At 40.0% G+C, this 16,390-nt stretch overlaps 1 protein-coding gene across 30 annotated transcripts in view; it reads left to right on the top strand.

The window, feature by feature from the left end:
* Positions 1-16,390, top strand: part of EPB41L3 (erythrocyte membrane protein band 4.1 like 3) — a 140,690-nt gene that overhangs the window by 68,176 nt on the left and 56,124 nt on the right. For 28 of the 30 annotated variants that reach the window (XM_054057934.1, XM_054057946.1, XM_054057926.1 and 25 more), the window contains exons 2-3: positions 8,647-8,849; positions 14,025-14,222. In XM_054057934.1, the coding sequence (XP_053913909.1) occupies positions 8,658-8,849; positions 14,025-14,222 (390 nt within the window). In that variant the 5' untranslated portion in view covers positions 8,647-8,657. The remainder of the gene's footprint in view (positions 1-8,646; positions 8,850-14,024; positions 14,223-16,390) is intronic. The other 2 variants (XM_054057932.1, XM_054057930.1) reach the window with 1 other exon arrangement.

The following is a 16,390-nucleotide window of genomic DNA, read 5'->3' as shown; positions in this document are numbered from 1 at the left end:
CATGTTGCTGTGTTTTCTCTTGCCTGGAATTTTTTTTTTTTTTTCTGACTGAAATGAGGAAAGGGTGAAGTTCGGGGTGTTTTTATGCAGTTCTCTCATGACTGACATCTGTGGGATGCTGCTGTAGTCTCCATTACTGGTGCCTTTATTTTCCATCTCTTCCTCACATCTGTTTCCCCCCTGTAATTCAGTGTTGTTTTTCAGTACATGTATTTATTATTTGTGTTTTATTTCTGCTCCCCCTTACCTTCCTGTAGCCACAGTACTTTTGCAGTTGAGAGGGCAACTTGCAGAAGTATGTAATAAGCAGGAGTCCTCCTTTTACATTTTGGAGGGTGGCTTTTTAGTGTAATTTTTTACTTAAGAGTTACTCCCAGCACTCGCAGGCACGTGTGCATTTGCCAACTTGCATGTGTGGTTTCTCAGAAGCAGGAGCTGCTTGCAGGAACTGCAGCATGAGCGGTGAGCAGTGTCTATGATCCTGCATTTGGAACTGGTGGATGAATCCTAGCACCAGGGAATAAGGGGAGACAGAGCCAGGCCCCCTGCACCCAGTGCCTGGAGACGTCTATAGAGAGTTTGGTGGAATAATGTAGTTCCCTTCTTCCTCTGGTAGAGCTGTATCGGTCATGGGGAAAACTGCTTGTATCAGCAGCATGGGAAAGAACAACCAAAATGTGTTATGGTGGCCTGATTTTTCTTGTCCTATTCAGAAATTAGGGTAGCCCTGGGCTGCTCTAAGTGATGAAATCTTGAGAACCTGCTGTCTTCAGGGAACCTGGTCAACTGACAAAGCTTGCATGCCAAAGGAGCAACAGAAATTGCAGTGACTGCGTTTTATTGCTGTGGAAAGACACCCATCAAGACAGCAAAACAGACCTGAGTAATTTCACTGAGTAATAGAAATGAAAAGTGAGCAGGAAATAAAAATGTTATCCAGTGCATCCAGATGCTTTGAAGCAGAAGCAAATAATATGCATTTTGTGTATTCAGAGTTGCCAGTCCAGGTGAGGGTGGGTAGTAAAATAATCAAAATTTTAGTTGCTTGTGCCTTTTAAAGTTGCGAACGAAGAATTTTGCTGCTGCTCTTTTATCTGTACAAGTCTCCGGTGATGACCTCACATAGCTATAGGTAACCTCTTCTTGACTGTCACGATAGTTGATTTATCATCTACTCTAAATCCCACTCGATACCAATATAGTTTTTGCTCCACTCTTAGCAAGTGTTTGACTACTTTCTGTCTGCCGAGAAGCTTGTATATATTGCAAGGCTCTTATCAGCTCACCTCTCTATTGCCTTTCCCAGGGCAAATGAATTCAACTCCTTAAACCTTTCCCACTAGTCACATTTTCTAAACATACAATTGTTCTTCCTGTCTCTTCTCCACACTCTTTAATATGTATTTTTCAAAAAATACAAGGTCCAAAATGAAAAACAGTATGCTGTATACTTCTCCCTTGTGCTGCAGAAGGCAGAACAGCTCCAGCATCTTATCTCAGGCTGAAATTTGTCTTGCTTAATGCATGGCTTCACACCTGTACGCTGTTTCATTTCTGCTGCCTAACCCATAGCTTCCTCCTGGCTTTTCACTTCTAAGTAGGTCTCTATTGCTGTTGCTGTTAACTTTTAAGGAAATGTAGTCAGATTCAGTGTTTATATGCTTTTCTGTCAGTCTGCTGTTCTCTTCTTTAAGTCTGGTGAGAATGCCAGCAGTGTGCCTCAGTCTCCCTGCTGTGATGCTGAGCATGGATCAGGCACTTTCGCATCCCTCACTGATGCTCAAAGGGATGCGATTCCTCAAATTTATGAGTTCACAAGTTGTTATCGTGCTACTGATGACTGTAGGCTAGGCCTTGGGTTCTTTTAATTGCTTGTACATTTCTTTGTTTTTTTCTTTTTTTTTCTTTTATTCATTTAAACTATTTCTGGTTTAAAAGCGTTTCTAAAGATAGGCTCTGTTGCCTGTATCACTTTCTTACCAGCTGGTACGGATTCTCTGTCAGAGAGAGCAAGAGAAACATTACACTAATTTTCCTATGTTCATGTTGACTGTTTTGATGGAGGGGGGTTTCTAATCTCATTATTATTGCAGGATTAGAAATCCTTTAGCAGCATGCTTCAGTTACTTCTCTGGTATTCAAAATTCCCTGTAATTTCTGGCTTTTCCATCCCCACTTCCCCCTGTTATATCGGGTGCTTTGTTGGGTATTTTTGCTTCATTTGGACCTCGCTTGGCCTCTGTGGCAAACTGCAAGGAGGTGGTTAATAGTTTAGAGATGATTGCTGGTAGGTGTTTCCACAAGCACTGTAGGGACATTTCTAGTGGTTCCTGCTGACTTGAAACCACCTGGCTTACTCATGTGTTGGGTCTGTTCTTCCCTTACTCCATCTAGCCTGCGCTTGCTCATCCTGCATGTCAGGTGAAAGATGCCCATTGGGGAAACCATAACACCTCTGTAAGGTCTCTTATGGAGATGACAGCATGTAAAGAAAGAGTTGGTGTTAACTGCTGGCAAAGTGCAGCACAGAGGTCCTACCTCTCACTTGTCCGAGGTAGGGACTCTACGCCAGGCTTTTGTGGCTTAGGTGCCTCCTGCACATGAGGGCAAAACTCACCTAAATTAAAAAAGATCAACAAAAAAAACGGTTATTTTCCTAATAAGGAACCAAACTGGAATGAAGTGAGATGAAAGTTCAAGCAGTTTGATGAAAACAGTTTATATGTCAAGCTTAGGAGTCAGTGTTCTGGCATATATTCTTTTCTAGAAACATATATTGATTTTTCTGTTACTGCTCAGGGTAGCAATATTGTTCTCCATATGCTTTTCTTGTCAGCATCTCATTGTTATTGGATAAATATGCCTCTCAATATGCGGAATAGTATTTTTGAAGTATGAAATCATTATTTTGTTACGTAACTTCCAAATTTGGACCTTTGCAGTGATTTGTAACAATCTTCAGAAATGATTGTAATTAAAGGAGAACTTTCCACAAAGGGAATTAATTAGATCAAAGGAGCATTTAGATGTAAATCATTAATATGTGCATTGCAGGAAATAGTTAGTGGCTATGTATAGTTCATTTAATTATACTTCGTGCAATTCTGTTTTGTCATTACATCACAATTTATTCAGAAGTAATTTGCAGTTTCTTCTGTAATGTGATTTCCGTTTGCTTAATATAGCAAATATTTTCACTAGCATGTATTTATATATAAATAAAGGTTTATTAATGACTGCTGGGTTGATTAAACTGTGAACTCTACTGTCAATTAGCTGTGAGTTTCGTTCCTCAGTAGATGCAACCCAGAAGGTCTGCGCTCTGAGAATGGGAGGCAAGGAGTTGGGTAACATGTGGTACATATGAATATATACAGTAGATTGTGACTGTCACATGCTGGAGGGAACCAGGCATGATAGCTTAGGCTTTGTCTACTTGGAGAATTATTAATAGAGAACAATATGATTTTGGCTCCCATATGGAGAAAATTATGTGCTTTTAAGTCCATAACAAGTAATTTGTAATAGAAATAGTAATCTCCCAAGCTGCAGTATGTTGGTAGGTGTGGGTAACAAGGACTAGATGTGCTGAAAGGTTTTAGGATGTAGGCTTTGCACAAGTGGTTTGCAGGTTTTGCAGTCCATGTGTAATGTCTTTCCTCTGTATACTGTAAGAGTATGAAAATATTTATTTTCTGTGATTTGATCTAGCAAAAATGATTTTAAAATATATCACCTTTTTTATTAAATTGTCTTCTATTATCTTAGTAGCGTGTTAGTGTTTATCTTGCCTTAATTATTATTCTGTAGCACTCTTAAGCACTTTTACTTTGAACTTTGGCTGTGCTGAGAGTACCTAGATTTTTCACTTGATTTTAAAGTAGTCAACACATTAAAATCAAGTAGTTCTTGACTTCTTCCCCCTCCCTTTAATTAAAAGACTCAATTCTAATGGAATTCTGTAGCAAATTGACTTTAGCCTTAGACTGTCCACTATTAGCAGCATCTGTGTTAAGTTTGCACTTAGTGAATCTTTTGGAATTCAGAATATTGCGTTGTGAGCCAGAACTGAGCTATCCAAGAGCACATCTGACTTGCATAGTATTACCTCATTTGTATAAGGTAATGCTTTTAGTGTATGTTATGGTTTGAGCTAAAATAAAGCTAATTTTCTAACTTTCCAGCTAAGTTTTGTCTAAGCAACTTCATTTTCTGAAAGCTAACAACATGTTTTTCAGACAGTGTCTGACTCTAGAAGTGATAACGCCTGATGTTTATAGTTATCACCAAAGTAGTGGGGCATTGGTATGCAGAAGGACCATTGCTTATACTTATTCCTGCACAATCCAAGGCCATCCTCGTGTTGGTGGAATGCCATGAGTCAAAATGGTAAAAAAGGGCCGCACTTGCAGGAAGGGGTGGACAGGACAGGTGACCCCGAACCAACCAACGTGGTATTCCATCCCATATACCTCATGCTTGGTACAAAGCTTGGAGATCACGAGGGTCAAGCCCTCTTCTTCAGTGGCCACCATCCAGGATCTGGTCTGTCCTTCTGCCTGCCAATCCCAGATCTGTGTGTTCTGGAATCCAGTTCCTTAATCTGGCTCCTGCCTGCTGCTGAGTCCAGTCTGGGATCTTTCCCTGTGCCTGCTGTGCAGCATCAGTGGTGGGGGTTTCAATTTTGTATATTTGTATTATTCTACTATTTTCTTACTAATATTATTTTCCTTTTTATTATTATTGTTTCATTAAGCTGTTTTAGTTTCAAACCCACAAGTCTCCCTCTCTCATTTCCCCTTCCCAGGGAGGTGGGAGGGAAAATTTGGACCTCAACTGCCTGCAGTTAGCCACTGACCAGGCTGGGAGTGGGGTTAAACTGGGACAGCTTCTTTTCGTGAGTTTGTTTTCTGTTTGCCAGAAAGAGGAATTTGGTACTGGGGTTGTACTGGCAACAGAAAACATTGAAGGAACTTCAGTGATTTCTTTCTTTCTGTACTGAAATTCATATTAGAAGTGATGATTTTGGTACATAGCCAAGTATAGTAAATAAACCAATAAAATAAGAAAAAAAGATCTTAACAATTACGTGTGTTTGACAAATGTATGGATGCTACCACCTGTCCTGTGAGGTTTCCTGTGTACAAACAAAAACAGAGTAAGATTCATGCTTTTAAATTTCTTAAGATTGCTGTTATTTCTTCCAATAAGGGAAACTACCTTGCCCTAGGAGGATTTTTGTGCCATTTATAAAAAATTAAATGCTTTCAAAATTCATTTTGGTAAGCAGCTGTTTGCTGAGGAGGCCAAAACAACCTATTGGTTTGCACTGAGAGAGGAATGTTGTTTTCTGTTTTGTAATTTAGATATTTTCAGGCTGTACTTAGATGGGATGAGATGGATCTTAACAATGCAATCATCTGAGGAGGTTGTAAGAAATTGGATTCAAAATGTGTTTGCTTTCCTTTCCTTCTGTTTACATCTGTAAGATAACAGTGTGAAATCAATAGTATTTTGTTCTCAGTATTTGTTATTAAACATATTAATGTGCGTAGGGAAATGGAGAAGACATTTGGAAATGGGTAACCTTGGGTTAATTAAATCCATCTGCTGTCTGACTAATGACAGGAATATTGTATCCAGGGAATCACTTATGTTAAAAGATTTAATAACGCAGAAGTTTTCTAACAAAGCACTTTCAGAGATAGTGAGGACTCATGTAACTGGAGAGAAAACCAGTCCCAACTGTCCGTATTGTAAGGCTCTACTTCATCAACAATCTCCCAGAAGAGGTTAAGAAACACATTTATTGTTCCTTGAGATGCAAAACTGGCAACAAAGTAAAACTTGTTTTCAGTTCATGAACTGAGAAGTTGAGTTTTATAGGACTAATTTAAATGGCTGTGTTTCCATGCTTACAAAAAGCCAGCATACGAAGGTTCATTAGGAAAGAGAGTGTATAGGATGCAAAAATGAGCTTCCAGGGACTCTGTGATGGCAGCTGAAAGAAAATAAACTTTTTATTCCAAATGTGACTGGCAGTCTGATCCTATATAAATTAATGTCTCAAGATACTTGGGTTGACTGTGTTTCAAGACATCAAGTTAGATAGTTGCTTTCTATTTACATTGCTCTGACTCCTATCAAGAGGGAACAAAAGAGTTTGTACTACAACTTCCATGCATTGCAGTTTGTATTGGTCTTCTATGCTGTTTGGACTTGTTTTAGTAATGATTTTGCAACTGTAAGTTAGGGTTTTGTTACTTGCTAACTCATAGCTTCTGGAAAACAAAATCAAATACATAGATTGGGATTATTGGATTAATTATTTGATTAATTTCTATTTAAAATCTTCATACGTTTATACAAAACATGGTTTGAGAGTAGGGGAAAAACCGTGATTTTAATGGAGACCTGAGTGCCTTAAAGCAAGGCAATCGTAATAGCATCAGATGAAGAATAGTTTATTCCATGTTGATCTGACAGATGGGCAAAACAAGATTCTGAGAGATTAATATTGTTCTACAATTCAATTTTTAAAGCGTTCAAAAAAAAAGTGGCTTCACAGAATTGAACATGGAGGATGTGTTTGTTTGATCTACATCGGAGGAACTTGTTTAGGCTTCCTTTGTAGCAAGTCAGATGAAGTCATGCTAGTATGTGATTTATCTCAGCTTAAAGCAGGCATCTAAAATAGGTCAGATGAGTCGTTCTCTGAAATGTCTGTTTTTCTCCTCTGCGTTTAAAGTGACTATCTCAGATGTGGACATTTGCGGTTTGATTCGATGAATGCCTTTCTGACTGTCAAATTATAAAAGACATGAATTTTTTTTTGTTTGTTTTTTACAGATGCAAAACACAATTTGTTAAACGATACATTTTAAAAGGTATTTTTGTTACAACTGTGTCAGTTGGAGGGTAGACATTTATGATTGTATATTCCTAAACAAGTGTGTCACATGTTAGTACTTTGAAAATGTGGCCTGAAGCATAAATCTGCCACGTATGCTTTCTTGCTTTGCTTCTCTCTTGTGCTGTTGTGGCACGCAGGAGGTAGGAACACGCACTCCCCATCTTTATGTGAAAACTGAGCATAGGCTGAAAGCTGAGCACTTCCTGTGCAGAGACGTATTCACTGGAGAACTTAGCCCTGAAAGTGCAGAATACATAAATGAGCTTGAAAATAGTAATTGGCCTCATTTAAAGCATTTTCTGTCAAGCAGTGTAGCTTGCTGAATGTTTTTAGTTAAAAAAGAAAAAATAAAAAGCCTGTACTTTTTTTTGTGGTCTTTAATAAACCTGTTTCTACTAGTAAACATTGTAGTGTATGTTAAGGGTTGATAGTGACTTCCTAGCAGATGCATTAGCAAATGTGTGTTCTGTGGAACTGCTTATAATTACATAGTAGCTATGGTTACCAGGTTAAAGAAATCATAGCCTGATGATGAAAAGGAGTAGATTGCAGCAGAATGGCTTGGTTTTGAGTTGCTTAAAAGCAAAATGCTCGAGGATAAGACCATGATGACTAAGAGCGTATGAGTAAAAAACATAAGAACACTATTTGCTGAACTGGCAGAGTCTGCTTTTTCAAATCTTTGTTTTGAGACAAAATCACAGTATTTTTTAAAGTTGGCTTTTCTTCTACAGAGTTTAACATTGGGTGCCAACTACATATTTGTAATGAAACTATTCAAATATTCAATATTCTGAATGAATATTGCTAATATTTAAATTTTGATTTAGTAGTAGACAAAGTGTGTTCAAACAGACATTTCAGATTCAAGGAAAGTCAAACGTGTTTTATTTTAAATCCAGGTCTTAGTATGACTCAGTGGAAGTATTTGTCTTTTCTTCAGGGTGTTCTAGCGCTTAGAAAGAAATTATAGAAGTGAGGGTGAATTCAAGTGGGAAGGACAGATATGAATTTAAGGACAGTTGTACATTTGCAACTGATGTTGATGTACCCACTTCAAATGTTTCTAGTGTTTGTGTTGCCTGGAAGCATCAAAAGTAGTTGAGTCCATTTCCGAAGGAGAGTTACTGAGGTTTTCAAGCCCTGTTGACTTCAGTGTAGAGAGCAAAATGTGTAATGTTTTGAAAAGTGTCCATGTGGTTAGGAAACTAAAACTGCAGTGAAGCGGGTTGGATTTAGGGCTCTCAATCGCATGAGCTTTTCTCAATGTGTTACTCTCCTTTTATAAGTTACAAACTGTGTAGAACTGTAGGTAACTGAACATAAGTCCTATAATAATAGAATCGTAAAATGCCAGGTTGGAACAGACCTCAAGGATCATCTGATCCAATCTTTTTTGGTGACATATAGTCTAAGTGAGGTGGCCAGGCACCCTGTCAAGCTGAGCCTTAAAATGTCCGATGTAGAGGAAATGTCCGTGTATTATGAAGTAGAATAAGTTTTTATGGCAACAGGCTCTTCCTCACAGCACAGATGCATTTAGACCTGGTCTTTTGCTCCGGGAAAGCTTTCCTAAGGATCCACACTGGGCCCGTAATAGCCACTTTAGTTTTAAAGACTGGGCATATTAAGACTAAACCTTTGCATCTGTTTTTTCTCCATTTTGTAAGCCTAGTTTGAAAATTCATGGCTACATGATTGTACTCAGAAGGTCTGCTCGCCTTGTTTTACAGAATAACCAACCATGACTACAGAATCGGGATCGGACTCCGAGTCCAAGGATAAAGAGCAGGATCAGCAGGAGAGCCCTGCGCAGCAAGGGGTGGCAGAGACCCAGCCACAGGACCAGCAGCAGCAGCTGACTGAAGAACATCAAAACGCTCTTGAGCAGTTCTCGGCTGTGGCAGCCCACAGCACCCCAGTGAAAAAGGATCAGGTGAGGGAGTCCATGCATTCATGTGCCCACTTATTGCTCCTGGGAAGTAATGAGCCTTGTGTGTTAGAAGCAGAAATATATATTCAGATACATGTGGAATGCTGTTTGGTGTGATGCTGTAGATCTTGACTGGTTGGTCTTCTGCATTTGAAAAATAATATTTCTCACGACAGAATATCTGAAATTTATGTCAAGTCTTTCTGCCTCCAGTGCCTAAATATAAGGGCAATCTTATTAACTAATCAGGAAACATCTTGGACCTTGCATTTGCATTAGAGAGCAAATAGTGCCAATTTTGAAGAATCTAAAAATGTTTTTAGAGTTTGTTCTTCTTTGACACCTACTGAAAACTGATTTCATGGTTGCTTGTCTGATGTGTGAGCCATGAACAATCTGTGGTCCCTTAAGCTTCTCATAGTTCTGAAATGACTGCATTATAATTACTTTAACTTCTCATGTAATAGGTTTCAGAAGAGCTATCACATTCTTTTCCATTTGGTTCATGGTTTCACTTATTAAATTTGTGGTAGCTGCTTTCTTTTTCCTGTTAATAATTTCCAGTCAATAGGATTAACAGACATTGATTGTTCTTCGTGGGTAAATGACACACAATTAATGAGATACCAGCAAATCGCATCCGTTAGCTCCATAAGGTTATGACCCCCATCTGACCGCATTCACCTTTAAAGAGTGGAGTAAGTCGGTCTAAGTCCTCCACCATTTAAAAATAACAGATTGTTTGGAGTGACATCCTATTATTTTACCTAGATGGGAGACAGTGCTGGTGAAGCAAGCAAGTATAAAGTGTTACTTAAAATCAGCATGAGTGCTCCCATAGAAGTTGTTAGGGACTGGCTGTGGTCTTAGATTGTAAACTTTTGTCCATGGAGCTACAGCACAAACTTGCTGTTGGACAGGAAAAAAATGGGGGCATAAGCAAGTTCAGATACAAATAAAGTGGTTTTGTATCTTCCTGGTTTATGTGCGCATTGTCAAAATGCTTGGGACAAGTGTTTCTAGGACCAAACTAAAAGAGATATCTTCCATCTGACTTCAAATATCTCAATAGGTAGACGTGGCAGGGCAGGATTTCTGATGTTTATTACTATTGCAAGATCAACCATTGGAATAACTGCGTATGTTTTTGATTGTTAACCATTTTTTCCATTGTTAAAATCTGATCAGTGTCACTGCATGCCCACCAAAGACCTCTGTGCTCCTGCTCCAGCATTCACTGCTTATGTGTTAGGACAATTTTGGTCTCTGAAATAGATCAGAAATTGCATGTATTTATTTTGGGGAGAAGAGTTAGGGCTGCTTCTCCAATAGAGAAGGTGCTACAGGAACCGGTCATTAATTGAAAATATAATTTCATCAGACCTAGACATAAGCATTGTTAATTTTATTCTTCCAAGTATCTTCAGTAATCTTTCCTCTCTGAGTTTCTTTTCATCTTAAAGAAACCAAAACAAACCCTCAAAATAGCCATTACAACAAAACCCCTCGCATTTAGGCAGCAAACCAGTCTGTCTGTGTTTATGGAGGTGTGAGTGTGGAGAGCAGTGTGATCACGTACTGCATAGTCCCTTCCTTTCCCAAAGATCATTTGTGGGCAAGTGTCTGCAGAAGCCTTGATTGAAGAACTGGGTTAGTGAAAGGGTATGTGAGACCTTCCCGTTGTGATTCCCGGTTTGAATCTTAAAGTACCTGTTGTAAGCTGGCTGCCACATCCAGCTGCTGTGATCTGCCCAGTATATTTTGTAGTGGCTTAAGTGTCTGTATCACTAGAAAGAACCACTTAAATGCAGCCCTGAGAGACAGAGCTGTTGGCAGTGGTGTCATTAAAAAAGCCCCAAGATGTAGGGGTAGTAGGTATCATTCCTCTCTTGCTGTCTGTAATCACAGTGAGGAAGTTGATGGTTTTTGCTGTCACTCATATGAGAGAACCTTGGGAAGAAAGATTTAAGTTACCCGTCCATGATCATGACTTTTTGTCATCGTTGTCTGTACTTAAAAATAAATGTTTTAATGAAGACAAAAAGGCTTCTTCACGTTCAGATGGTTACTACAGCAATGAGTCACTTCTGTCAGGCATAATAATGCAGTCTTACTGTCTTCCTGCCTTCCTGTCTCATTGAAAATGAGAATGAAGGCATTGCATGGCTTGGACACTGACATTTCTGAGCAACTATATCATAAGTAGATAGGATTCATGCTTTGTGCAAGCTTGGTAATATCACTTCATACCTCGATGAGAAGCTGTGAAGCATCAAACGTCATTGCTGCTGAATCCTGTGACTTCAAAGGTTTGCTTCAAGAGAGGATTCAGCTTCAGAAGGGGTTGAACATACCATGTCATAAGTAAGGTACGGTAAGGCAGCTTATGTTCAAAAACCACAAAGACTGAAGTGACTTGTGTTGCACTAGAATTGAGTCTGTGACACAGAAAATACTTCAGAAATACAGCACGGAGGCATCTTGGGGAAGAATTTAGAAGAAAATGCTTGCAGAGTTCACAATAATTCACCGAGTGCATGGGTTTTTCACTGGCCACTTCTTTTCTTCTGAGATACCAGGATGTCGTGTCTCTTTAGGAAGAAGAGGCTTAATACAGTCTGAAAGTACCTCAGTGCCTGAACATGTCAGCATAGTTTGGCGGATCTTCTCTAATAGCTCTTGGCATGTTTTGTTCTCCAGACAAATGAGAGAAAATCCTGTATATGATTTTAACCTAGACACATTCCCCTGATCTTAATGTTGAGGGGAAACTTAACAAACAAAATAACCTCAATATCTATCAATACTATCTGTAAACAAATATGTGCTGTAGTCTTGAGATACTGAGTGTCTTCAAGAACGAGAATAATCACCAATCCATTAGGATTCACAGAAATTGTTTGGAGACTGAACATGGTTCTAAAATTTAAATAGCTGGTGGGTGCCCTCATTGCTATGAGTTTTCTTACAAGCAGCTTTCCCATTTTCTTGAAAGGGATTAATTCCATGCATCTGGGGTTTTGTTGTTTGATTTTTTTTTTAATTTTTTTTTTTTTTTTTTTGGAGTGGGGTGTTAAGATGCATGTAAGAAACTGAATGAGCTGCCAGGTATGACAGTATATTTTTTCCAGTTCTGGAATATCTTTTGTACCCACATGTACTTTCCCTCACAGATTTCTTTAACAAAACTTTTGGACATCATCAAGGACCTCCTCTGCCCATCAGCAGCATCACAGCTCTTCACACAGGCCCTAGCGGAAGACATCTTCAGTCTTGTTTTCCTCTCAGTGCAGTAGGATGGACCACTTGCCAGCTGGCCTTGATTGTGGTAGAGAGGTAGCTGGTCTCAAGCTGTGCTCTGAGCCTAGGGGCACTCTTCCCTTTGTCACAGCCACTGTGAGCAATGAATGCTCAGCAAAAAGCTAATCTGCTGACATACACTGTGTCTTTATCTCCTGCCAGCCTTCAAGGTATGGGAGGACCTTGATGTCTAGACACAGAGCTGGTGTCCAAGTGCTGGAAGGAGAAAGTCCTTCAGTGCTGGAGCTAGGGGCCGTCTGGCACTGGGCTGCTCCTGGGGAAGAATCCTTAGCTTAGGAGATGAGGCGGATTTTAAAACAGGTTTTGTGCTGTTTTTTTCTCTTTCTAGTCCTACTTTCTTCTAGTGTCTCCACCCAGGGAAGCCCAAAAGACCTTTGCTATGTCCTCTCTTGCAGGGAAAGGAGGAGCACGGGTCTTGCCTCACCTCTTTGCAGATTGCTAGGGCTGGAGCTGGAACTGTTGATAGCAGAGGCAATTCCGAATTTTTCTTTCTCCCATTCACCCAGGCAGAGGACGAAATTATGGCTTGTTTGTATGAAATCCCTTGGGCAGAGTTCCCTGTGATTTAGTGGTATATTGCTGTTGCTGGTTATATGATGTAAGGTTGTTCTGGTCTCAAAGCAGATTAAAGCTTTTGGATGGATTTGCTCCATTCTCCTGAAGGTTTGTACAATGAATGGAAACAGATTTGGAGGATTAATTTACAATATATTTCCAGTGTTGCTTGTTGCTTATTACACTGAAATAATTCAGAGGCAAAACAGTTGGTTTGGGGTTTTTTTTCCCCTTATAGTGAGATAACAGAAAGATTCTGTTTTCACTTTTTTTTTTTTTTTTTTTAATTCCATTTAAGCTTTAGTATTACTGCACTCCCGTTGAGGTTTTGTTTGGACACTATCAGGGGCATAACTGATGAGAAAGATAGTGGTTGCAGCATAGTGCTGTTGCTAGGAAAGGTGAAATTCTAGAGAGCTGTTCTGGCTTTCATGTAGTGCTGTGGAGAGGACCGTGAGCTTTGGTGCATCGCAGGAACTCTTCAAATGGTGTGACCCTCAGATAAACCCAAGCAAAAGTAACCATGGTTGTTTCTTCTCTCCCCTTTGCCCTGTAGTATATTTGTCTTTCAAACAGCACCTACTTCTCACCAGCTTGAGGGACTTATCAGGCATCTGTAGAGGGCAAAATTCAGCCTCTCATCCTGTAATTATCATCCATTAGCCAGCCCACTGCACATAAAAGTCATTGGCCTCTCACTTCTGTCCTGTTTGTTTAAGCCTTTGCTTGGGTGCTTGGGGAGCCTTTTGCTCTCCTGGGTACATCAGCATCCCCCTGCAAGTTCACAATGTTGTGGTTGGGTCTGTCCCCTAATTCACGGGACTGTTTACTCACTGCCAGTGAAATTAGTGCAAACGTGATGGTATTTTCCTATTCTGTATGGCACCGTGGAAGCATCATATGATTTAATACGTGCAGGACTTAAAAGTAATATCAAGAAACTATAGGAATATCTGTTCACCACATTTACCACTGATTTAGCATTCCCAGCAGACCCAAAACATGGATGCAAGAAGTCCAAGTTTGTATCAAGTTTGTACCTATGGAGAAAGTAGAAGCCAAAAGTATTTTCATGGACCTTCCCCCTTCATGGGTACTCTGTACATTTTGGAGTGAGAAGGGAGGGCTGGGCGAAATATGGGAAATCTTTTCAGTAGATAAAGAAGACTGTTCTGCATCAGTGGCTTTCTCATCCTAGCCCCACACTATGCACAGTTAAATGATTTGGGTGCAGGTGATAGTGTATTGCATTGCATGATTGTTTTATCTCACTTCAAAATGTGTTTTTCTTTCTCTTTACAGGCCACAGAAAAAGAACAGGAATTGGCTGCTGCAAGTGCAAAACAACTGGAATATCAGCAGCTAGAGGACGACAAGCTCTCTCAAAAATCATCATCTAGCAAACTTTCCAAGTCTCCTCTAAAGATCGTTAAGAAACCGAAAAATATGCAGTGCAAAGTGACGCTCCTGGATGGATCAGAATATGCATGTGAAGTAGAGGTAAATTACATTTTGTCTTCTTCTTTGATTCTGCCTGGAGGAAAACATTTGAAATCAGATTCCTAATTTAAGCAAAATTATGAATGGCCTGATATTTTGCCAATGTCAAGCACAGAGCTGTTGTTTTCTGTGGAGCTTGAAGACATTGCACAGATTTGAGCTGAGTGAGGGATTGTGAGCAGTCCCTGGAACAGCCAGAGAATTTGGATTAATTTTATGTCAGCACATGCCACAACAGAATGCAGAAAATGAATTACGGGCAGCAAAGCCCATAAACAAAGATGGGTTTAATTCCCTAGGGCTTCTTTTCTCCTTGGTACTCTGCTGAGTTAAGACCGAGGTTGAGTCATTGTCCAAAAAGTAATTCTGACCATTGTGATATTAGTGGGGGCATGAGAGACACCCAGGGGAGACGGGAAATGTCAGGAGCAAACAGCAGTGAGAGTGGTGAGTTTTATGTGCTTCTTCACAATGTCTGTGAATCATAAGTGTGTCTGAACATTCCTGACTGATGGTTTTCTGTAAGGAAACTTGTCCCCCCTGCTGGAACTTCATAGGAGGGTGCTTTTGAGAGGGATAGTCTCTGCTCCACTGTCGCTTAGGAACTCGTCTGAGCCTCCGGGTGCACCCATGCTAAGAGGATGCCTTGCCTTCAACTCCAGAAGGCCATGGAGAAGCAGAGCATGAGCTAATTCAGCATCTTACAGTGGGCATGAACAAATTCAGCGTCTCAGAGGGAGCCCATTTCTCCATTCAGCCTTTCCAGCCGTGTCACCAAGGTGATGATTGGACAGTGAATCAGCCTGTCCTGAGCCCCCTTTAGGTCAGGAGGCCACAAGCAGTGGTCAGAAGGGGAAGGGTGTGAGTTGGAGGGCTTGGCAATCCAGCACTTCTTCAGGCAACCACAGAGAAGAAAAGCCACCTGGGAAGCACAGAATAATATGAAGATAGAGATGAGTAGTCTGCAGGCTTGAAAGGGGAACCTGCAGAAAGACAAAGAAGGAAAGGGGGCAGAGGAAAGCAGTGTCTCACTGGGAGTCAAATCCTGATGTACAATCAGATTGTACTCAGGCCTTGCATACTCCAGCCGCTCTTATTCTAAGTGCTTTGGGAAGTGGCAGGTGAGGAAGAACTTTGTAACCTTTATTTAATAGCAACTTTACGGTTTGGGCCAAATTTTTCCATGCTAACCCAGAAGCTGTGATTTTATTTCTCTTACAGTAACTTAACAGTAATGCTGTTGAGTATCTTTTAGTTTCCCTGGCTGAGTCCTGTCTTTTTCCTTCCAACTAGCAAGGGCTATCTGGCCACATACTTTGTGACTATTAAATTGTTATTTCTTGACCTGTGGTCCACTTTTGTCTGTCAAGAATAGTGTGTTAACCATTAAACTGGAAGAGTGACTAATACTGGCTTTCATGGAAACAGTCAAAGTCGTTTCAGCTTTTGCCACTTGGTTTGAAAATGTGAGTCACTTTTTGGAATACAATCAAGGAAATTTTACCAAATAGGATTTCTATGGAAATCTTGTCTAGCTGTCTAAGCTTTATGAGAATATAGCAGAAGGGGAGATTTGTTATGTTTGACTTCCCATATGCAAATAAATGCTGTGAATAGTGCTTTCTTTTAGGAAGTATCACTTTTTTGCTAAACTTGGATTCTGTTGGAGTTGAAGTGTCAAAATGCTAGCATATAGAAGCCATCATGTTTTATTGCTTGTCAGATTTCTCTGCTCTGCAAGTTCTGAATAGCTTTTGAATAATGTCTAATATAGATTTTGCGTGCATTTTTTTCTTACACTGCTGAAATATTTTGAAGTTGTGTTGATTGTCATAAAATAATCACTTTGTCTAAAGTGATATCTTATCTCCTAAGATATTTAGGCTTCCTAGGCAGAATGTAATATTGATGGGAACAGAGCTCCTAAAAGAAGGAATCCTCAAGTGACAAAGCTGTGATGATGAGCAGACCACTGAGTGCACTGGCACAGAAGTTAGTTAGGAGGCACAAATATTTCAGGAAGTGGTTTAGAAGGCAAAGATATTTCAGGGGAAAAGTGCAACTGGAGTGACATACGCATTTAGATACCTTAAATAGATGATCCAGACTTTGCATCCTTCCTAGGTGGTACTGTCAGCATGCTGTGTGTATTGAGGATGCAACTGCAG

This window comes from Cuculus canorus, chromosome 2 (assembly GCF_017976375.1).
Source record: "Cuculus canorus isolate bCucCan1 chromosome 2, bCucCan1.pri, whole genome shotgun sequence".
Classification (NCBI taxonomy): Eukaryota; Metazoa; Chordata; class Aves; order Cuculiformes; family Cuculidae; genus Cuculus; species Cuculus canorus.
This window is presented reverse-complemented; position numbering and strand designations above follow the sequence as displayed.